General features: G+C 45.3%; 1 protein-coding gene across 3 annotated transcripts in view; it reads left to right on the forward strand.

Moving 5' to 3' along the window:
* The first annotated feature begins 220 nt into the window (after positions 1-220).
* The window catches only part of Shtn1 (shootin 1), a 104,330-nt gene continuing 79,816 nt past the window's right edge, over positions 221-24,734 (forward strand). Inside the window, exons 1-2 of one of the 3 annotated variants that reach the window (XM_032892230.1) lie at positions 221-435; positions 15,674-15,726. In XM_032892230.1, the coding sequence (XP_032748121.1) occupies positions 378-435; positions 15,674-15,726 (111 nt within the window). In that variant the 5' untranslated portion in view covers positions 221-377. The remainder of the gene's footprint in view (positions 436-15,673; positions 15,727-24,734) is intronic. The other 2 variants (XM_032892233.1, XM_032892234.1) reach the window with 2 other exon arrangements.

Consider the following 24,734-nt stretch of genomic DNA (forward strand, 5'->3'; position numbering starts at 1 on the left):
TTAGTCTTCTTGGTGCGCGCCTCCGGGGTGGGAAACCGGGCGCAGCAGCGGCCTTATTAGGGCCGCTTACCACAGGGAGGATCGCAGGCGCCCCAGGGCCCCGACACCTGACCCGCCTCCAGCGGCCCACGCCCCTCCCGGGCTCCGCGCCCAGGCCCGCCCGCCGCAGGTGGGGCGGCCGGGGCCCGCGAGTAGGTGCGTGGGATGATCTCACCGCGTGCGGCGCGCCAGGAGGAGGAGGAGGAGCGGGAGCGATCCCAACTTCCGGGTAGTGCAGCCGCACGCCGCGCCACCGGCATCTTGCTTTCTGCTCCCCCTCCCCCGTGTCCCCCTCGCCTCTCCCTCCTTGCCTTTTATCCCCAGCCCCACCCGCCAAAATGAACAGCTCGGACGAGGAGAAGCAGCTGCAGCTCATCACCAGCTTGAAGGAACAAGGTAGGTGGGCCGGCTGGCACAGGTGCGGGGCAGCGGCCTCAGGCGGGACAGCTTTGGGTGCAGCCGCAGGTGCCAGCCGCGGCCGGGGACCGTGAGGCCGCCGTGGTCACCTCGCAGCTCCACGCGCCATGCAGCGCCCTGGGCGGAGGAGCTGCAGGGTCTTCCCGCAGTGGGATCCCACGCCCCGCAGGAGTAGGGCGCCCGATCAGGGCGAAGGAACACGCGTCGGGCGTGGACAGGGTCACGGCACGCACCCAAGTCCACTCGGGAGTAGCGAGAAGGGCAGAATCGCTGGGCTCGGGGTAGTCGCTCAGCTGACCTAGCTCCTAGCTGAGGCCCCACCCTTGCACACTTTGGTGTTTCTGGGCCTGCAGCTTTCCCTTCTTTTGGGTTCGGTCTAGTTCCTTTTTTTTCACCCAGATGGAATTTTCGGGGGCACCGACGCGTTCTCATCACTTCCCATTTTTAGCAATTTATTAGTCAGTGAGTCGACACCCTGCCTGTGTGGGGCTTAATGAGGGAGGGGGAGCTGGAGCTGGAAAGCCAGGCCGTTTTGCATGCTTCTCTCTACTGCTTGGTAGCTAATGATTGTCATCAGCACATTTGTGAACAAAGCAAGATCCTAGAGACAGTTAACTCGACACACTTTTAAAAAATCACAATTAACAACGATCCTGCTCAAAGGGTGGTTTGAGAATACGGGTCAAGAAAGAGGAACTGCCCTGGTTTGGGAAGTAAAAGTGTGCAGGTCATGCACTTTGCTGTGGGACTTGCTGACACTGGAAAGGCCTTGCATAATGGTCCTTTCCCTCTTCTTGACTGGCTCTCCAAGAAGTTGGTGTCTGCCCATCGTTGGGTCTTGTGACTAAGCCAGATGGCTTAAGAGGTCCTACAAGAACTAGAGATGCTTGCTGTTCTTCAAATCCATCAGCCATACACTTCTGTGGAGAGGTCTCAGCAGTCCTGTACTGTGTGACCTCAGGGGAGTTACCTAACCTCGCTGAAATGGATGTAGCACTTTTCCCTAGGTGGCATCTAGTAACCGGGAATGGGTGTTAATTGCTTTCTTTCCCCCTCTCATCCACAATTAGCCTGAAGTCAGCCCACGTTGTTGCACCTGTGATTCAGTGGATGGACAGAATGCCTTATTTGGAATCCCTCAAGTATTTTTATGGAGAATTGCATTCACTAGAATTAACTTTTAATAACACTTTCCTGTGTCTCACCCCTGAAGACCTGATTCACTACTCTGGACTTGTGAAACTTTCCATATTAGTTAATACCAGATCTTTTGATGGATGGTCATTTTGCAAATGACTATAACACAAAATAAAATATTTATTTCCTTTTATTATTATTATTATTATTGTTGTTGTTGTTGTTGTTGTTGTAATCCTCGGAGTGCACTAACAGTGACCACATCCACATGCATCTTCTTGGCCCCTTTGCTGGACTGATGTTTGATGAAGGGAGGGTTCCAAAGGGTCTAGCTTTTTCTGTTGTGTTGTATTTGAAAGCAAATGCATGGCCTCGGTATTTCCAAAGGTTCCATCTTCCCGATGAAGGGCATTCGAGGAGTAATTGAGTTTAAGTTTGTGTTTCTTGAGAGTTCTTTTGGCATTGTCTGGTCACATAGGCATTGTTTGTTCAGACGTTCCTGTCTTAAAACCAGACTGCGTTAAAGACTTATTTAAGAGTGTTTAATGGCTGTTTTACCTGCCGAATTAGTTGGGAAGTAGGGATATGATGTGTAAACATGGCAACAAGGTCCTTGGGTACACCAGTATTAAGGTCCTTGGGTACACCAGTATTAAGGTCCTTGGGTACACCAGTATTAAGGTCTTTGGGTACACCAGTATTATGGTCCTTGGGCACACCAGTATTATGGTCCTTGGGCACAACAGTATTATGGTCCTTGGGTACATCAGTATTATGGTCCTTGGGCACACCAGTATTATGGTCCTTGGGCACATCAGTATTATGGTCCTTGGGCACACCAGTATTATGGTCCTTGGGCACACCAGTATTATGGTCCTTGGGCACACCAGTATTATGGTCCTTGGGTACACCAGTATTATGGTCCTTGGGTACACCAGTATTATGGTCCTTGGGTACACCAGTATTATGGTCCTTGGGTACGCCAGTATTATGGTAGTCTTTTATGGTGATGGTGGGCTGTTTCCATGGTGGATCATAATTTCAATCTCCCAATTTAATGTGAACAAGAAGAACATTTTTTGGTTGGATGTTCTGTTTCCCTTGTTTACTGCTAACATGTTGATGTTTTTGCTCCTTTAACAACTACTGGTTACTTAACCATGCATGAGGCCCCAGTTCTAGATAGATCATCCTGGCTCTTAGGAAGTTTCTCGTCTGGTAGACAGTCATTGATTAAAGAGGCGAGCAAGTCAATAGACTATTACTGTTTCTAAGATGGGTTCCTAGGAATGGACTGTTGGATTTGGTGGCATGCATGTTATGATGTTATGTCATTCAGTACGAAGCACCCCTCTGTTGATAACTGTGCCAGTTTCTGTTCTCCCAGCAAAGCCCTCCTCCTCATAACGATAGTTAACACTGGCTGACAGTTGTCATCAGCTGGACAGCCTGAATTTTTGGCATCGGAACTGGCAACGGTCCTCCTTTAAAACGTGCATTGCCATGGCTACTAGTGAAGTTTGAATCTTCACCTATTTATTGGCCATTTCAGTCTCCTCGTGCGGTTGCCCCCTTGATGAGTTTTAAGTCTAAAACTCGAACCCATTCCTCAGGAAGGGTGTTCAGGAGGGAGGCTGCTGTGTGTACCGCAGAGCTGACAACAGCCTTCTCTACTGGGAGCCTTCAGTGTTGAGAACAACGTGCTTGACAAACGTTGTGAAATGCAATGACGGAGCCTGTCATAATACGCATATGCGCAATCTCTAATTTATGTGCCCCATTCCCCGGGCTCTGTGTCTTATAAGTCACACCCACTTCTGAATTACTCCACAACATTGTATGTTCCTGTCTACTGAATGCTATAATTAGGTATATTATGTCTTTCTAGAAAGTTATATTATGTCCCTTAAAAAAAAATTAGCCAGTGTGTGATTTTTTTTTATGTTCTAGCAGATGCTGAGGTAATGAGGTAATTCTCCTTTTGTCTCCCCCCCCCCTCAGGCTTTTATTTTATTGGGCTGATTGACGTTGTTAATGCATGGAGAAATGGCAACTTGGGATACTATTTCCCAGCTATCAAAGTGGACATTTCCCTTACAAAACATCGTACAATTTTCTCTCTCTGTAGAACTCTTTTGGAAAATGATAGACTTAGCTCAGCGTTTGTTGAAGGTGCATGGCTTTCTGGGTGATTCATTCGACATGCACACACTGAATATTCATAGCCAGGCACGGGGCTAGGCAGCCGAGACCAGCGGATAAGACCCGGTCCCTGATGGTGATGACTTCTGGCTCTGGAGACAATATTTAAATCTAGGAAGTGTGTCTGATTGGCTTATATGGGTCATGGGTGCTGGTCTTTCGGTCAGGGAGCAGCTTGAGGAGAGTCCTCCACACAACACACACACACACACACACACACACACACACACACACACACACGCACACACACACTCCATGGATTACCAATGCTGTGCAAAGCAGAATGGGCCACCAGCATTGAAGGGCCTGATCCAAACAGCAGGTACCTATTAGACTATTAGACAACGTAGCAAGGTAGTGCTGTTTGGAACTTGGTGATGTGTGGTTGTCATTTCACAGTATGGTTGTGCCTTTTTTCCATCTCTTCCTTCCTTCCTTCCTCCCTTCCTTCCTTCCTTCCTTCCCTCTTTGCCTCTTCCCTTTCTTCCTTCTCAGGGCTAGGGATGGGATCTAAATATGTTAGGTGAGGATTCCACCCTTCACCCTAATAACAACACTCTCAGAAAGGACCGATGACCACAAGAACCGAAAGCTATGGCTTGGGTAAATATTACTTCAAACAATTGTTCTACGGTAAGGTTTTTATTTTCACGTAGGCCTCAGACCCTGTGTAGCAGATGACGACCCTGAACTTTCCCTTCCAAGTTCTGGGACTGTAATACAAGCCCGTAGGCTCGCATCACCACATCCCAGTACAGGTGGTTGGTTAACACAGAGCTGCTTCCTCTTAAGGTTCAGCTTCTTCCTAGAGCAAGCTGGTGACGCTTGAATGCCTTCTCCCGGGTTCCTTTGGCTTCTGGGGGAGACGTCTAAGTGGGTATTTATTTAATTCTCATGGTCGGCTGCATGTGTAAGTGAAGCTGAGGTCCTGATACCCAGAGTCCCCCAGCAGAAGACATTTGGAAATGGCATGGGCGCCTTGGCTTAATTCATAAACTTGGTTTTTTAGTGATGTTTTCTGAGTATGGTCCAAGAGTTGCCTGTTTTTGAGTCACCAGGTGGCTATTAAGATCATAGTTTACTCCCAAATCTGTGAGCTCTGCTAAGGAGTGGGCTACTAGGCCCTCGGGAGATGGACCTTCAGGGGCTGGAGATCAGAGCCTCCCCCTCACCCCTCCCCAGGACTGGACCCATGGCTGCTGCTCAGAGCTCCCCTCTCCATTAACACTCCCAGGAAATGGGATCCTGCTTTTGTTTATAAAATATTAGCTTATAAACTAAAAGTGAAATGTATAGCATTATTTTTCTTCCAACCTGTTGTTTCCCATTCTGTGTTATTTTTAACTATCTCTCTAAAGAGAAGGAGTTATTGTATATACCATGACCTTGGGAGAGCTGAGACTTTTTCCTATTGAAAATAAAGCCTTTGGTAATGGACTAGAATTAAAGGCATGTATATCAATTTGTATTAGCTTATGGTAGACATAGATCGTTACATGTAGAAATAGGTATATATAGAAAGTATATATTCTGAATTTATTTATTTATTTATTTATTTATTTATTTATTTATTCATTCAGAACAAGGGTGCTAATAATGCCCTCTGATAAAAGAAACAGGGTCAGTCCCCAAGAGATGGCTGGTTTTCGGGATATCCAAATATGCCAGATGCGCCCAGAACATGCTTTAGTTCCCAAATCTAAGGAAGTGCTCCAACTAAATAGCTCACATGATAGGACTGTGTCCAAGAGTCACAGGAGCCACTGGGAGAGTTGTCCACTGGCCAAAGCTGGAACAGTTAAAAGTAAGCAAGATAATAACGCAGAGCACAAAGCGCTGTGTGTGGCAAATTGATGAGTACAGGATATGATAAAAAATGACATCTCCAGATTTCCCTTAAAAATCTTGAAGTCTCATGTACTCTTAAGGAAAACATCGGATTCCATAAAACTGTCTGGTATCCACCTAGGGAAAGGCAGCAATCTGGGTGTGGCCATGTCAAAGGGTCATACAGGGCCAGAGTCAACCTCAGCTACAGAGTGACTTTGAGGCAAGCCGGGGCTACTTGAGACTGTATCCCTCTCATCTTACTGACCAAAGAGAAAGAAAGAAAGAAAGAAAGAAAGAAAGAAAGAAAGAAAGAAAGAAAGAAAGAAAGAAAGAACCCAAATGAAACAATCCAAACTTCCAAACCAAAAATACTTACTATACCAAGAGGAACTTGTCAAGGTCATAAAAGTAGGGAGGAGCAGTGCCTAAGGATATAGCACATTTAAATGGAGTGAGATATCTTAGCAAGATACTAGGATACAAAAAGAGACAAAGATAAAACTAAGGGAATCTGAATAAAAGTGGGCTTTGCCTTATCAAGTGTGTCCATAACACAAAATTTTAACAAATTTTAGAGCAAAATGCATTGAGGGGGTATGTAGGCACTCTCTCCATTTGCCTACAGTCTCCATGGAGTTCACATGTATTCATCAATACAATCAACTTCCGACTGAAAATATCCGATGTTGTTGTCTGGCTTCTGTGGGCATCAGGTACAAATCCAGTGCACATACACACATGCAAGCTAAACTTACGTGTACATGAAAGTAATAATATAGAAATTTAAATAGAAAATACTTGAAAAATGAGCATGTACAGATACTTTTCCATATAATTTGTCTCGAATAATGTAATATAATGACTATTGCATAGGCCTCACACAGAACTGGGTGCTCTAAGTAATCTATATGTAATATCTATTACATAGACTTCACACTGAACTGGGTGTTTTAAGTAATCTAGATATAATGTAACCACTGTTGCATAGACTTCACACTGAATCAGGTGCTCTAAGCACTCCAGATATAATGTAACAACTGCTGCGTAGACTTCACACTGAATTAGGTGCTTTAATTAATCTAGATGTTTTATGTATTATGTAGACTTCACGTTGAACTGGGTGCTCTAAGTAATCTAGAGATGACAAAGGATGCAGGAGGATAATTGCTGGTTATAAGAAGATAGCAGGTCATTTTGTGTTCTCTCTCTCTCTTTCTCTCTCTCTCTCTCTTTTTCCCCCTCTTTCCTTCCCCCTCCCCCTCTCTTTCCCCTTTCCTCTTCCTCCCCTATCATTTCCTCTTGTTCTTTCTTTCTCTGATAACAGGGTCTTACACTATAAACTAGGCTAGACCAGTACTCAGTGTGAAAACCAGGTTGACCTCATATCTGCTGTGACTCTCCTGCCTCTGCCTCTCCCACAGTAGAATTGACAACAACAGTTGTTGAGTGACAATAACCAACTACAAAAGGTATTTTGGGATCTGAGTGTTCATAGTGATCGATCCTAGAGCAAATCGCCTGCTGCCTTTGTGGGTTTTTTATGTATCTAAATTTTGTGTGTGTGTATGTGCATGCAGGTATGCATATGCAGGTGTGCGTGTGTAGTTGTGTGTGTTTGCAGCTGTGTGGGTATATTGTGTGTGTGTATTTGTAGATGGAAGTGTGTAGGTATATTGTACAGATGTATATATAGATACAGGATGCAGGTATCTGTGTGCAGGTGTCTGTGTTTATGTTTGGGTGTGTTTGTAGCTGCAGGTGTGTAGGTATACATGTGCAGGTGTGTAGGTGCATGTGCACAGGTATGTATAAATGCAGGTGTGTAGGTGTACATGTAGCTATAGGTGTATAGGTATATTTTGTAGGTGTGTGTGTGTGTGTGTGTAAATGCAGCCATGAAGATATATGTGTGCAAGTGGGTAGGTATGTGTGTGCATGCATGTGTGTGTGTGTGTGTGTGTGTGTGTGTGTGTGTGTGTGCAGGGGAACATGCAGAGGACAGAGAGGTATCCTGATCTATAACTCTGCTCTATTCTCTTGAGACTGGAGCTAGGGTAGTGGCTAGCAAGCTCCAGAGGTCCTCGTGTCTCTGCTTACACCCTCACAGTACTGGGTCAGAAGGATATGGGTAACCAGACTTGGCTTTTTTTTTTCATAGGTTCTGGGGATTTGAACTCATGTCTTCCTGCTATAAGCATGCTTACCCACTGAGCTATTTCTCTAGCTTTATAGCTAAAGTGTATAAAATTCAAATTTACATTCTTATATACATTTCTGTATTCGTGTAGCTGTAGAAAAAAACTGTTTTTAAACTTACAAATAACTGTTTAAATATTATGGGGTACAAGAAAAATTCGAGGTAGATTTGAGAGATCTAAAAAGGATGTGAATCTTGAACCTTGTGCTTTAGACTTCATTATTTTTTTTTTTTTTTTTGGTTCTTTTTTTGGAGCTGGGGACCGAACCCAGGGCCTTGCGCTTCCTAGGCAAGCGCTCTACCACTGAGCTAAATCCCCAACCCCTAGACTTCATTATTTAAGTAAACATTAATGCATCAATGTTGATCAATGTCCATAGTTTGCAATAGGGTACACTATTTCTAAAAGAAATATTTTTATGGTGTGTGCGTATATGTGTATATATGTATATATGTCTATGTGCATGTGTGTATGAAGTGTGGGTATGTGTGGGCCGTGGAGTACACGTAGAGGTCAGAGGACAGCTTGGTGGATTTGGATCTCTATTTTCACCTTTACCTGGGTTCTGGGGATCAAACTCATGTCGCCAGACACCTTTACAAGCTGGTCCATCTTGCTGGCCCAGCGTTCACTTTTCATAGAGGATCTAAATAGTATATGACTGTACCCACCACTACCGATGCCACACAGAATAGTTTCCCTGATCCCTGATCCCTGATCTCTGATCCCAATATATTCTAGCCACTCATTGCTCATGTCTCTCCTGCTGACTACCACAGATCCAGAGCGTAGTTGGAATCATGCCATGGATGTGGCCATCCATATTGACTCTGTCACTTAGCAGTACGTAGGTCTTTTTGTGGCTTGGTAGTGCCCATCTCTTCCCTGAATGATACTCCACTGCATGGATGTACTACAGGTTGTTTATTGTTTATTTATCCACTTATGGAAGAACATCTTGGGTGCTCCTAAACTTTTAAGTGATTAGTAAATCTGCTGTGAACATTTGTGGTGATAAGGCCTGGCTGTCTCTATGTTCTGTGACTACATCATTGCCCTGGGATTGGGAGTTAGTGAACCTGCCCAGGGCTGTGATCTCACAAGTTCTCGGTTTTGTTTTTGTATCATGCACCCCACCCCTGACCCTCAGGGGAGCAGGAAGAACATGGGGTGGGGGTGTGAGGTGGAGGTATTTCCCTCCTACAGTCTGTTAGGCTCTGGTATTTTCTCTTGAGATCAGGTTTTAAGAGTAGAGTGGCAACCTGGGCCTGGTGGCCACGCCTTTAATCCCAGGACGGGAGGCAGAGACAGGCAGATTAACTGTGAGTTTGAGGACAGCCTGGTCTACATAGTGAGCTCCACAGCAGCCAGGAGTATATAGTAAAAGACCTTGCCTCAACACACACACACGAGCACATGTACACGCACATGCTCACATGCACACAAAACTAAAACTAAAAGCAAAAAATGAACAAAGCCAGGAACAGACTCTCTGAGCAGCATTTGTAGAGCGGCTGTTTCATCATTCATTGAAAATAGCAGGAACCTCTTAGCAGTCTAGAACGTCAAACAAACAAACAAACAAACAAAAAACCCCTTTCCCTACCTAACCTGCCTTTCCACCTCCCCAACCCCAGAGCATTTTAAACTCAAACCTATACAAACCAAGCACTTGGGCAAATACAGCCTAGATCTTCCTGTCTGGATAATAATTCTCCAGCAGCAGGGGTTTCTTGTAGGTGTTCACAGTGATAAGGTGTATTCCTCTGTTCTGTCCTTGTCTCCAGTGGTCGGCAGCATGGTGGGGCTTGCCCTGTGACCTCAGTTCTCTGGTGGATCAAGAAGATTGTTGCTGTGCCATTCATTTGCTTTTTGTTGTTGTTATGGAGAATGTGTGACAGACAAGCCTACCTGCTAGGCAAGACACCAGACATACACACACACACACACACACACACACACACACACACACACACACAGGGTATATATTAATATAGATGTACCATATGCTTATACATAATAGATATATGTACATGCCATGAAGCTATTCAGTTTCCTGTCTTCTTGATTTTAATTTGAAGCCGTTTATGTGGTTTGCTGAGAATACTTGTTCAGCATTATTCTTTATTAGCACTGAACTCTGCTTCACCTGGTGTTGACGAAGCTCAGGTTTACCATAATTTCTTTCCTGATAGGAAATCTGTCATCTTTGTTTTGTTTTTTTTTTTTCTCATCAGCTTTCCCAGTGGTTTCACTCCCCCCCCCACTTTTATAATGATTTAATTAACAAGCGATGTATAAATGGATTCCCTCTCAACTCTGGCTCTAAGTGGAGGATCCACTGGGGACATGAACAGAAGGGGAGCCTGTCCTAATTGAGCAACTCCTTCATGACTAGTCCTCACCTCCCATTAGTAAGGTTTCAAGGCTCCCTGAGTCTGAGACTCAGCCCATGCGTATGAATCTGCATTAGGAAATGTCAGGAAATGGTGACGTGGTGCTTTTTCTTTCTAGATACATTTGATTATTCTTTAAGGCTTCGTTTTTTTATTGCGTCTAGGTGTGAGAGACCCTGGGTGGTGAGGAGAGTGCTTGGCTGTTCAGCCTTTCTCCTCAGTGCAAAGTTTACTGGATGCAGGAATAAACACGGGTTGCCCTGCAAGGCTATCTAGTTGCTGTCAGCTTACGCACAGTAACTCTTAGCAATATCAGCTGCCGTGACTGACTCTGGGAGTCAGGACCGGTTCTGCCTTCAGTTCCTGCTCCTGACTTGATTCCCCTTTGCATCTGCATCTTCACGTCTAAAGCGCAGATGTTGATGTTTGACTCGTTTAGTTCGCACACAGTATCTCTGTCTGAACCTTTTTGTTTATTTCCTCTGCCTAGGCCTAGGCTCTGTGCCTGTATTCTGCTGGCATAAGGCAGGGTACAGACAATTGAGTTGAGGAGGAGGCAGATAGACAAACATGCGTGCAGATAGAAATGCATGCAGACAGACATGCGTCACGTTATACACCAGGACTTGAGCAGAGGTTTAGGATCTCTCACCTTAGCTCCTTTTGGATTTTGGAATATTTGTGTAGTCTTTACCATTTAAGCATCCCTGATTGAGAAATGTTGTCTCAAATGCTCCAAAGTCTGGAACTGTGCCCTGGAAAAGGTTTCAGAGTTGGACCTTCCACACCCTAGACTTTGGTATTCAGGATGCTTAGCCTCTAATGAGTAAGCATCTTAAGATGTAAGTGCTGGTTTTGCCCGAGACATACAAGAAGAGCTCCGTAGGAGAAATGACAGCTGAGTTGCTGTTGCAAAGGGAGAGGTTGGGGAGATTCCCACAGCAGAAAACTTTCCCAGAGACACAAGGGAGGGCTGAGTGATAGGAAGAAGAGTGGGGTTTAAGAAAGCCATGGTAAAGCCTTTGGAGACTTTTAAGTAAGAAAATAAAATTTCAATGGATAAAAAGAACAAGAATCAACTGGGAATGGAAGGGCACTAGAGGTAGATCAGCGGGTGTCACCGTGGAAAGTCTGATGCTGGCTGCTGAGGAAGAACATGTAGGTGAGGCACTCCTCCCAGACTGGAGGAGTTTGATGGGCCCTAGAAGGTAGTTAGGGCGGTCTTCCAAGGAGTAGTTTGATGCTGGACAAATAGTAGGAAACTGAATACAGGCCACAGGAGGTTTCTATGAAGGGGAAGTACTAAGTTTACAATTATAGCAGATCAGAGTTGCTCACGGGGCATCCAAACAGAGATGCCAAGAACAGTATTGGCCCATGGAAGCTGATGATGTGTTGGTGAGATTCTGTGTCCAGTGTGGTACCCAGTGGCTACCTGTCCGATGTGGCTAATGCACAACCTTTACACTTTATTATAATTGATTAAAACTCAAGTAGCTGCTTGTGGCTAAGGGCTGCCATGCTGGACCATGCAGTTACAGAAAGCGTTGTTGAAAGCTCTGATCTGGGAACAGTGCTAGAGAGGGGTAGGGTAAGTGGCCTGCCTGGTCCCCAGAGGCTTGCTGGATCTAGAGGGCTAAAGCAGGCAGTTCTGGGGTAGCCGTGATGGTGGTTGACCTTGTCCGAGGGTGGTGTGGCAGCTAATCATTAGGAAGTTGAGTTGTCACGTTTCTGAGACAGCTATGACTACCTAGTTTCTTCCTGGGCCGCCTGTGTTGTATTTGCGGCTTTGGAAGAAATGGCTTCCTTCAGCATTAAGGGTTTAGAAAATGGAAAACCAGCGTGATTCTCGAAGCACATGCTCTGCTCGACATTCTCCTTGTTTTCTCCAGCATCCCCGCTTTCTGTCTAGGTCATACTGTTAAGCGGTCGTTCCTCACACCGACTGCACATTAGGGAGCTCACTTCTTTAAAAACATAACAGTAAAGATGCCCAAATTCCACCTCGGACTTGGTAAATCAGCCTGGGGTGGGAGAGGGTTCGGGGCCCCGTGATTGCCAAGCTCCCCGGCTGGCTCAAGTGTGCTTCTAGGATTGAAATGTCTGGTTCTCAGGCATGCTTCCACACTCTTGCCAGGATTCTTCACAACAAAGGGTTTCTATCGAATTAGCTTGCCTCACCTCTCTTACTTGGTGGAGGATAGTAGTCTCCCGTTTTCAGGGATTTTTTTTTTCCAGCCAGCCATTTTTGGGGGTAAGATGTGGGGTGCAAAAGTAAGCTTGAAACCTAGGGCATTCTTGTGTTATGCACATTAACTCATTTACTCCCCAGGATAAGATTACTAAGTTCATATACTAGGAAGGCGAGGTTCAGGGAGCTGGACCGACTTGCACAGGGGTGTTCCCAGCCAGTATGTCCTCATTTAATGACTGTCTTGTCTGGCACAGTGGCATTCGTGGAGCTGGTAAACCGAGGTGTGAAGTCTTTCCACGCTGTGAGGCTCTTCCCATAGAAAGGCACTCATCACATTTGTTTGAGCCATTGCTTCAAAAAGACTCCTTCTGCCAAATTGAGCTCTGCACACTTATTTTAAACGTTTCAAGCTGCTAGCCAGTTCCGAAGCGATAAAAAAAAAAGGCTTTCTGTGAAGCCTCTTAACAAACCATTAAAGAAGTAGTTGATCAAGCTGCAGAAATGGCTCTGAGGTAATGGCCTTTGCTGCTGTCATGGAGGACCTGAGTTTGGTTTCCAGCACCCACATCAGGTGGCTTACAACCACCCCTAAGGTGACATAGTGCCCCCTCTGGCCTCTCAATGGAAACTGCACTCATTTAGACACACACACACACACACACTCTCTCTCTCTCTCTCTCTCTCTCTCTCTCTCTCTCTCTCTCTCTCTCTCTAAAATTCAGTACCCAAAACGAAGGTCACTTCATTGATGATGATGGGTTACTCCTCTACCAGGATGATACATGTTCGTGTGTATGCACTTGTGTGTGTGCACGAACACTGTTTGGGGAGTGAGCTTTGTTTCTTAACTTCAAAGAAATAAGCATTTTTATTTCCACCTGTGCCTCATCCCCCATTACTCCCAACTGTGACCAAGGTCATTAAACTATGTCTGTATTTTCCCTTAAGCACCTGCTTTTTTTGTTGTTGTTGTTACAGTCTTACATGGTTATAAGAAAGCATCTTTTCCGTGGTTTCTATTAAAGTACGATAAGTGAAGAGTTCTTAATTAACGCTTTTAATAAGAGCCAGCAATTAGGAGTTTACCATGTTTTGTCCGAGTCTGTTGGCAGTATAATGGGCACACGATGTGAATAGTTTAGAAAAGCTTCCTAAGACGTTATTTGATGTTGTAAATAGGAAAAAAAAAACCTTATTTCTTAATGTCAGTACCAGATTATATTTTTATAAGCCACTATTGCGTATGTGTCTGTCTGTAAAGTGGGTCACTAATAATAGTGTAAAATTAGTGTGTGTGTGTGTGTGTGTGTGTGTGTGTGTGTGTGTGTGTGTGTGTGAGAGAGAGAGAGAGAGAGAGAGTGGCCCTAATTTTGATTTTTAAATTGTGTGTGGGTATGATGTATATGTGAATGAATTCAGGCACATAGAGCAGTTGAACATAACATATTGGGAAAACCTTGGGTGTTGGTCCCCACCGTCTACCTGGTCAGACATGTGCCAGCTTAGCTAGCTGTCCCTCAGGCTCCCAGGGAGTCTCCTGTCTCTGCAGGAATACAGGGTTAGAGATGCGTGCTGCTTCTGTGCCCATCCTTCTGTGGAGCCTAGGGGTTCCAGCTGAATTCGTGTGCCCGTGCTGTCAGGAGAGCCACCTACCTGACTCTGCAGATACGTTCAAATGCTAAGTCATGGAGTCAAAGCCTCCCAATAAGATCTTTTTATCTCCATGTTGTTGAGGCAATATTAGGTACAGCAGTGATGTTTGGGGTCATGGCCTTAAGCTTCTTCCCAACGGCATCCATCTCTTCCTTAGCTTTTTTTTTTTTTTTCTTTTTTTTTTTTTTTTTTTCCGAGCTGGGGACCGAACCCAGGGCCTTGTGCTTCCTAGGCAAGCGCCTACCACTGAGCTAAACCTGCAACCCCTTCCTTAGCTTTTTTTAGGATTCTTCCTTAGCTTTTTGCTAAAGGGAGACACATTTCGATGATTTTCTAGGTCCTAGGGCAATCTAGCTCATACTCAGTTGTTGGGATGGGCACAGTGAGCGCTGATGAGGAACCTAGGCTTGGAGGGCTTCATTTTGTGCTTCATCAAGTCCTTCCCCCAGAAGGTGTCATAGTTTTCTAAAGGCCTCTCTCTTACCGTGTGTCCAGAGCTGCTTCACCAGTGGCCTAATTCTCGGAGCATCGTGTGGGTGGGTATGTGGCTTCTGCAGTGCGGTTTGAGCATTACCATAGCAGCATGTGTCCCAAGTCCTGTGGTTCATTGCTGGAGGGAGTGAAGCTTGTCTCTTACCATGTTGCTGGGGCATTCTCTGCGCATGTGGTAAGCATACATTTCTAGAGCTGATGGCCGGGTTATCTGGAATGTTCTTTTTATTTTTAGGTGGGAGGGAAGGTTGACACCAGGTTGTTGTAGGCCAGGGTGGATTGTCCTGCCTGGATCTTCCTAATAATGGAATTACAGGCTTGTGTCACCATGCCTGGAGACCATCTGGGATGCCATTGAAGTTATTGGCTTCAGGTTTTTATTTCTATCTTCAGATTAATAATGATAATAAAAATAATAATAAAGCAGGACATGTTTTTAAAAAGAAATCTGAGCTACTTTTAAAAGGTAAATCCCAGTTAAAATTTTTTTTTTTTTACAAAGGTGAATGTGTAGCCCAGTGATTTCCTAGCTCTCTGTGTCAGTCTTGCCCAGTGCCTGGTGGACTAGGCTGGCCCCAGAGGCTCTGCTCACTGTCAGTCTTAGGTCATGGGTTCAAGCTTCGTAGTCTCAACTCTTAGGGAATTCACGTTCCCACTTTACCAAAATGAAGAGTGCAGGGTTCTGGCCTGGCAGGGCCCATTGCCCATGTCGCCTGGAAGCAGATACCCTAAGCCAGACAGCCGTCGAATGAACGCTCAACTCTAAATAACGTAGACAAGCGATGTGGGGTGGAGCATGCAAGCCAACTTTATTTTCTGAGTATACTTCTGGTGTGAGTGCTGCAGGAACAGCGTCTACGAGGACTGCAGGGGCTTGACTGCTTCACAGGGAAGTGCTGAGCATCAAGAGGGCTTTTCGGTGGTCACTTCTGGGTCTTCCCGGTGGCCTAGTGTGGTGGGCTCACATCTGAGACCTGAAAGTAGGTCTTTGATAGCCCTTCCACTCCCCCAAACTTAAGGAACAGTCGCTGGGGGTTCAGCTGAGGTCACATGCTTTCCCACAGTGGACTTTCGAGACTTGTAATGTTGCTTTTTTCTCTCTCTCTCTCTTTCAGCCATAGACGAATATGAAGACCTTCGAGCAGAGAACCAGAAAACAAAGGAGACGGTTCGTATAGTACCCCTCCCTTTTCTTACAAGTGTGAATGTCTAGGCGGCACAGCGCATTGTTCAGCCACCAATTTCAGTTAAACGTGAATGAGAGAGGGTCCCCCAACCCCCCGACCCCCTTTTCTTTTCTCTTGCATGTGTGTTTCAAGCTAATATCAGCTCCAGGCTCCAGATGGTAAAGAATAGCAGACTTGCTACAGTAGGGAGATTGGGGACGCAGCTAAGTGTGTAGCAAGGCGCCAGCCAGAACAGGCCGGGCCATGCAAGTGCTCATGGATTGTACTTTCCTCCAATGGTCAGACTCAGGATGCTGGAGGGAGCTAGGGATCGGTGTTGAGCTAACCGCCTCCATACACCTTTTTTGCGTGTTTGCTTCTGTTATCTGTGTCAATGAGAAGCACGCATCGTGACTACAGAGGGAATAATAAACGCACAACGTGACTGTAGAGGGAGCACGACAAATATTTTCACAGGATCTGCAAGTTCTGTTTTGAGCTATTCAATAAACGAATTCCGTTTCCCTTTGTATGCTGCCCCCCCCTTTTTTGTCTCCTAAGATCTTAAGATTTGTGAGTGTTCTGCTGTGTGTGAGAGCTTCATGATTGTGTAATCCTAGCCCTTGGGAGGCTAAGGCAGGAGGATTCCCGTGAGTTTGAGGCTAGCCTGGGCTACAGACCTGAGATCCTCTATCAAAAAGCAAATGGAGATTTGTGAATGTCTGTGTGTGTGCGTAAGCACTCTTTCCTCCTGTCTACTGAGGTGGGAAACGGAAAAATAGAAACACCAGATAGAAAACAAAATGGGGGGAAGGAGAACAAGAATGAAGGGTTTGCCTTTAAAGTTCTATGAAAATTTAAAATGTCATTTTTTAAATTCAAAAATCACTAAATAACCTGACCTCACCAAATAAGATAGGCAAAATATTTTAAAACGGTATCCGTAGCAGAGGGACGGATAAAGAAGTCTGCAGTAGTTTTTAAATAAGAAGAGGACTATGATTGCTGTAATCGTGGTGCCTCATCTTTAAATTTCAGAGCAAGGGTTAGGGCAGCAGTTAAGAGTCGCCTAAATGGTTGTGAAATCTGTGGCGTATCCAGACTTAATTTATTGGTCCCTTAAGGGTTATATTAGACCTTTCCGATCATTAATTCACCAGTCGCCTAGATACAGTTTGGCCGATGATAGTAATAGTAAGTGCTTTAAGTCAGTTGCTACTGTATTTGATTTCAAGATTCTTATTTTAAATCTGGTTTTCAAGGCTCTCTTGCTTCTAACAGTATTTATTTTATCTTGGTTGTCTGTATGGCTGAATCTGTTATGAAGGTGCGTGCACATGAATGCAGGTGTTGGAGATGACTAGTGGCCACTCCACCCATCGAGTGTGCTGGGAACTGAACTTGGGTCCTCTGTAAGAGGAGCAAACCCCTTCAAACACTGTGCCACTTCTGAGCCCTCCCTCGTGCCTTGTCTCTGAGATCTCGTCTCCCTTCCTCTCTTCAACTACCGAGGGAATGGTTAGAAGTGGGGTAATGGAGAAAAAAATGCAAGTGGAAAGGGAACTAATATCTTTCTTTTTAAAGCAAGAAAGCCATGGAGAATAACTCCCCCAAACATAGAAGTCCGAGGGATGTCAAGTAGTTGAGAGGGTGTGCCCACACCCTGGGTCCTGGCGTCTCATCATTTTAGAGTGAATGTCCTCAGGGTAGGTAGTTCACTACCCTCTGTTCAGTCTAACCAGTCTTCAGCTCCACAAGGAGGTTGACGGAGTGCTGCTCTTGGGCAAACAGCAGCCAAGGAGGTCGGAGGGGCAAGATGGCTCAGCAGGTTAAAAACCCTTGCTGCAGAAACCAAAGGTCCCAACTCTGATTCCCCAGAACCCATGGTAGAAGGCAAGGACCGTCTTCCCAAAGTTATCTTCTGGTCTTCACTGTGGCACATGCAAGCATGTGCACATACGTGTGTCACACATACATACCTCATATACTCAATAATAATAAATAAAACATGTGTTTAAATAGGAAGAGGGATAGCTAACTGGTATTGCCAGAGAAAGGAAGGGACAGAAAACCCTGCAACAGAAGAGGGAGGAGATTGCCTGGTTTGTTTCGTTTTCTCTTTTCTGTTTCTTAATCCATGATTATCTGTGGACCCTGAAATGCTCTAAAACAGTGGTCTGTAACACCTGCTCTCCCACTTGGCGTGGCCGCAGCTGTTTAACCCAGAGCCGCTTTCTCTGGTGAGGTCCGCAGTGAACTGCCTGTTGTGCACACGGGATTACAGGTTGGTTAAAAGAAGGACTGGCCCAGTAAACCGCTTGCTTGCTCTTTGAGCAGAGGACAGCCTGACAGGCTTGCAGCATCTGTAGGCGTTATTGACCTGTTTCTGTCCTAATTCTTTAAAAATAACTATTAACAGAAAGGAGAAGAAAAGAACTGAAAGCAATATGGAATGCTGTGTGTTGGGTAAGACAAAGGAGACTGAGTGGTTTTAAGTCTACCCTACTCTGTTTACCTTCTATTAACAGACGGGCTTGCTTATTACTGCAGATTTTTCCCCAAGGGGGGGGGGTCGTTACAAAGGAGAGAAGTGTATAATAAAAGCCTTTTATACGACATAGAATGAGTAAAAGCAGCTTTAGTTCCGGAGGCCGTAAATGGAGACATCGTTTTCTCTGGGAAAGCACTTTCTTGTGCCTGGCTGTGTGAGCTTTATCCTGTCTACATCAACAAATACAGGCGGCCATCTTTCCTCTGTGGGGTCCCAGCCCACAGTTGAATTAAATCCATTGTGGGAAGTCATCAGAAGGATTTTTTTTTTTTTATCATAGTTGATTCAATGTAGGGAAATTTGGCAAAGTAAAGGGAAGGGGAAAATGGCAAGGTATGACTCCCGGCTGTGCTTCTGAAGTCTAGTTGTCGTCCTCGTTAGGCCAGAAACCTTGCCGATAAGAGACAGCAGATCTGCTTCCCCTTCATCAGACCTTGGTGACTGCTGCAGCCTCCTCAAAGGATACAAGTTCTGTACAGGAGGCAGCAACTCAAAAGGCCCTGTTTACTTAGAGAGCAGTACGGGGCATCTGCACCCTCTGACCTCTGTCACAATTGGTTCAGACAGTTTCAGCCTCATTTTACACAGGCAGAAATAAGAGCTTAAGAAAGTGAGGTTCCCGGGAACCCACAGGAGACTCCAGTGGCAGTCTGGATTCGTACCTGGGTCTTACGAAACTCTGTGCTCTTTTACAAGCAGGTAAACTTAAGAGAGTAAACTGACTCTACAAAGGCCCTAATTTTGTTTTAATAATAGTGTGTGTGTGTGTGTGTGAGTGTATGTGTGTGAGTGTGTGTATGTGTATGTGTACATGTGTGTGTGTACATGTGTGTATGTGTGTGTGTGTTTGAGTGTATGTGTGTGAGTATGTGCATGTGTGTGTGCATGTGTGTATGTGAGTGTGTGTGTGAGGTGTGTATGCGTACATGTGTGTGAGTATGTATGTGTGTGTTTGAGTGTATATGTGTGAGTATGTGCATGTGTGTGTGCATGTGGGAGTGTGTGCATCTGCATGTGTGTGTGAGTATGTGTGTGCATGTGTGTGTGCATGTGTGTGTGCATCTGCATGTGTGTGTGAGTATGTGTGTGCATGTGTGTGTGCATGTGTGTGTGCATCTGCATGTGTGTGTGCATCTGCATGTGTGTGCATCTGCATGTGTGTGTGAATGTGTGTATGTGTGTGTGTGTGTGCGTGTGTGTGTGTGTGTGTGTGAGTCATTTGCACATGCATATGTAAGAGGGTCAGAGGACAATCTCAGGTATCTATTATTCCTTTGGTATTGTTTTGTTTGAGTCATGTCCTCTCATTGGCTTAGAACTCCACTACTTGACAAGGCCAGCTGGTAGCAGACCCAGAGGGATGCACTAGCCTCCTCAGTTCCAGGACCTGTATATGTATGTGCCGCCATACCCAGGTATCTTGTGTGGGATGAGACTCAGGGCCTCATGCTGGGCAGCAAGCACTTTACAGGCTGAACACCTCTATCTTTTTAATGTTAATGTACGAATTTTCCACAGCAAATTTATCAGAACCAATACTTTTCCAGGTCACAGTCGTACCCTGGTTAGTTTATATAGAATAACTGAAATTTAAGTATCAAATTAATCTCTTATTAGGAAAATTCATGTATGTACATATACATATGTAAGTTATGGCACAACACTGGAAGAATAGGAATGCGAGGCTTAGGGGTGGACTGATGGGTTTTTTCTTGTTTATATTTATTTGGTGTATGTGTATGTATGTATATGTATGTCAGTGTATGTATGTGTATGCATGTCAGTGTGCATGCTGCAGTACATATGTGGAGGTCAGGTGATAACTTGCTGGAGCCAGTCAGGGCTCTCCTACCATTTGGGTCCAGGGATCTACCTCAGGTCATCAGGCTAGGAGGCATTCTCCATAACCCATCTCGCCAACTCTGGGCCACTGTTTTATCTGATCTCTTCCTCTGCAGCCCTTTCTCCTGCCCCAACAATGGATGTTGGTCATTTTGTGATTTTCTTTGAAGTCTTTGAAGATGGAATCAGAATCTATTTGAGTTTAGAAGGAAGGTGATTGAAGGGAAATCCATTGGTTGAATGCCTTCTGACCACCAAAGTTTGAAAGAAAATATATGAAAGTTTTGCCTTTTGGTAAATCCACTAACGAAGGGACACAGACCAGTTGACAAAGAGCTGTGATATCATTGTTGCGTGAGTCTCTACAGTTTATATGGGACAAGCAAAGACAAGGTGACCCGACCCCTGCTTTCCCCCACCATGTGCAAACTTTTAGTCTCTTTTAACGATGGATTCATGAATCACTTATCTCTAAGCCTCCCCGAGCTCTCTTACAAGTAGGGAAATATTTTTTAATAAACCATCTGTATATTCCTTATGTGCTTGTCACATCAACCAAGAAGATTTATTATTATCTCAACATTAAACAGGAAAGAGGCACGTACTGTGGGTCCTGTTAAAACATTAAAAAAAAACCTGAGGTGTGTTCTCTGGTCTTTTAGCAGGAGGATAAAGCAGAGGCTGTGGAATGGCCCCTTCCGTCCGTTATTTCTGCCCATTTTCCAAATCACACAGATGAGCAGTGTGCGAGAAGGGCAGAGGCCCTGTTGCATCCATGTTAACAAACTCTTCTAAGTCTGTGGGGGCAGGCGTTCAAACATAGACTGCTGCGTGTTTCAGAATCAGCAGAACAAAACATGCTTCTCTGCTGCGTCTCCATCACCGTGTTCAACGGTCAGTCGCCCTTTCACAGTCGAAGAGCCTGTTCTTGTGACTTGCTCGAAATCTTTGTCACAATCTGTTAGGGCTGGGTTTTTTCTCCTTCTTTCCTATGTTAGGGAAGTCTTATTGAGCTTTGAATGGAGTGGCATTCACATTTTTCTCAGGGGTTGTTGTTGTTGTTGTTGTTGGTGGTGGTGGTGGTGGTGAGGGTGGGGGTGGGGTGTGTGTGTGTGTATGTGTGTATGTGTGTGTGTGTGTGTGTATGCGCGTGCACACACACACGCATGCGCATGCACAGTGTGTAGAAGAAGAGAATCCATATAATAGAAGAATGTCTACCATTAAATGGTATTTATGCTTAATGTTATGTTCAGAGATTGAGTTTTGAAATGCATAAATGTTTAAGTGGCTGATTAGAAGTCCTTTGGGTGAGTTACTGTCACAGTGCATCAGGCAGTTCTGTCAGCCTGCCAGGGACAATGAATGAAAGAGAGAGAGAGAGACAGACACTTCCCAAGACTTGTTTCAAGAAGCAAGACATGTGATAGTGTTTGCATCTTGGCTCAGTTGCCCATTGTTATGGCTCCATCCTCTTGTGTGATATTCAGAGGTGAAGGTCCCAAGTCTATTACTTTTTTTAAAAAAAAAAAAATCAATAAAGAAGCCACTCTAAAGAGCAAGATCTGCTCCCATTATGTTAACTGTTCATGCATAATACATCCACATACATGCGGCTTCTTTGAGATGGAGTGGCAAGTGGTTGTGCCAGAGAAAAAGTAATTACTTAGCAGTTTGAAAGTGAAAATGAGTCTCTCATTAACAGCAATCTATCCAGAAACAAAGAGCGAGGGTCTCAGCTCTGATGACATGTGCTTCCATCTCACTCACAATACCTAGAGTTTGGAGACCGCAGCATGACAGCTTGGGTGGGGGAGTGGGGGTGGCTGCTCCTCCTTTATCGCCTGTGAGAATTGGAGGGAAAGGATTTTCAGTTGGAAGAAAGAAGAAACTCTAAAGGAGAAAGGGAGCAACAGGATTCCACGTAGAGGGAATGGCTGACTGTACTCGGTGATAAGACTGTTCAGATCCAGAAAGCACGGGCCAGCGGAGCCACGCTCACCTCGATGGAAGACAGACTCAACGGCCCTCTCTCTGTGCCACCAAAGACCGTAAAGCAGGCCCCAGTGTCTGGTTCTGATGCTGTGAGCTTTCTCATTTTCAAATAGCGTCACTAGGATAGTAAAGGAATAAACTAAGAAAGATCACGGTGCGGGGCTAAACCTTTCAGGCCGCATGATTGTCTGAATAGAGCTCTGCCTCTACAGTCCTTCAGTCTTTCCATAGTTGTAGCCCACATCATTGGTCCTTAGATCTTGTTCTTCTCATTGTTGGCATTTTTTGGTGGATCCTAAGTTTTGTGAGACTACAGAATCTAGCACGATCCCCACCAAGTCCCTGTCAGCATTGAATTCAGTGCCCAGCATTAGAGAAGCGATTTTCAACATGTGGGTCATGACCCCTTCGCGGTGGTCGAACGACCCTTTCACAGGGGTCACCTGAGACCATTGTAAAACACAGACATTTACTCTGTGATTCATAACAGTAGCAAAATTACGGTTATGAAGTAGCAGTGAAGGAATTTTATGGTTGGTGATCAGCACAACATAAGCTGTATCAAAGTGTTGCAGCGTTAGGAAGGTTGAGAACTACGGCTCTGAAGGTGGGTCAGTACACAGAGGAAGGCAGTAGAGGCATTCAGTGGTTCTAGGAGATAACTGTTCAGAATTCCACTTCAATCTCCATAAGATGTTTGCCTACTCGGCGTCAACTTTTGTCCTGTGGGTGTGTGGAGACAGCGTATGAGGACATCTTTTGGGCTCCAAACTGTCCTTTCGATTACTTGGCACTTCTTTGTGGCATGCATGTGCTGGGGATGATAAGCTATTAGTGGAAATTGGACACAATTTGGAATGTTGAAGTTTTGCTGCATAAATCACGCACACAGCAGATTATAAATCTTGTCTACATCTTCCCAGGACTTCTGATGAACCCAGAAAAAGAGACATTTATGTTGACAGTGTTGGCTGATAGGTAGAGGGGGAGCAGGGAAAATACCAGCTCCTGCCATCCCACCCCAGCCCAGCCTCCTATGCTCTCAGATAAGCCAGGAAAGCTTTTCACAGGCCTAGGTGAGCATTAATGATGATATCTGGAAAATACCCTGGGCCTCTCATACAAAGGGCTTTAAAAACCACCAAGACCAACCTCTAGTCAATCTACCACTTTCTAAAGAGTCAAACTGAGTCTGCAGACTAGCTGGAATGTTATTCATTTTCCTTAAAGCTGGCAGCACTCAGGCCGCTGGGGTCGACTCCAGCCCTGAGCTGTATAGAGCATTGTTGAGCTTTCCCGATTAAATGATGTAGTCCAAAGAACATCTGTTGCTATTACAAAGTTTTCATGAGCAATTCTCAACACAAAAAGAGACAGTCTTTACAGATGGTACAGCTGCCTAGGCAGAGTAGAGGAGAGAGTAGGAAGGGTACAGGCGTCTGTGGCACAAAGCTAAAGCAGTGCTGCATGCCGGTGCTCCCTGTAATGTCTCTGCGTTGGTTGGTAGAGAGGGAGAAGAGCTGGAGGACGTCTCTTCCTTTACCTGAGACGGTGTTGTAAATGGATGTCTGCATTCTTGCTCGGTGAGTGGGTACATCCTTCCTATCTGATTAGTTCCGGTGTGGAATCAGTAAGCTGCATTTGCAGCATGTGTAGCCCCCCTCCCACCCTTTCAGCCTTTCAGCATAGCAGATGGCAGATTCAGTGGCTGCCAGTTCTATCCTAATGTGGTTGCAGAAAATAGAAATCAAAGCAACATGAAAACCCCTGAGAGAGCACAGCTGGGATTGGGAGACAGCTTGTGACTGTGTCGGTAACTAGAGGTTAGTGTGTGCTGGGCGCTATAGAACTGATTCCCTGCGCCTCGAACTAAAATCTGTTACTAATCAGAGTGTCCACCTGGGTCTTCAGAGCAGAGAGCACCGGCATCAAGTCTCCCCTCTGGGCAGCAGGAACGGGCCTGCCTGTGAAAGCCAGGTACTAGTCCTGACAGAGAAATGTGAGTCTGAGCTGGTGGTTGGTGTGTGAAGGAACCGAGTGCCTTTTCCAGTCTGACGAGGTAGAGCGCTGAGGCCCATGTCTGTTTGCATTCTCATTGTGCAAAGTTTTAATGAAAACCGGCTACGTAAGCGGGAACTGGATACCCTGTTAATTCCTTTAAATGGAATCTTGAGAGGCACAGCGAGACACTCAAGTGATCGATGTCATACGTCATCCTTTAAGACCATCTCCTGATGGAGATGTGTCTACAGAGGGCAGACACCTCATGCTTGCAGAAATGCTGGCTGGAGAAGCAGCGCTTTGTTGTACTGGACGGTCATGACTCAAGTCTTCTGGTCTCGTCAGAAATTTGGATTCTGTTTGAGCCTCCAGCTCCATTGTGTATTGTTGGAGTGGGGTGAACAGCCTGGCAGAAGTTTGGGGGAGGTCCAAAGTAAACAGGAACCAGTTTCAGAAAATAAGAAGAACATTCAGAAGCAGCTGGCCAGCAGTGTCATGGTTACAGGTGTTGTGTGGTCTAGCACTGCCTACCCAGGTGTGACAAGTTGATTTGAGAATCCAGAACTCTGAAGAGAATTTTTAATACCCCCCCCCACAAACAACAGTAAGTGTAGTCTGTGT

The sequence above is a fragment of the Rattus rattus genome, chromosome 2 (assembly GCF_011064425.1).
Source record: "Rattus rattus isolate New Zealand chromosome 2, Rrattus_CSIRO_v1, whole genome shotgun sequence".
In the NCBI taxonomy this organism is placed as follows: Eukaryota; Metazoa; Chordata; class Mammalia; order Rodentia; family Muridae; genus Rattus; species Rattus rattus.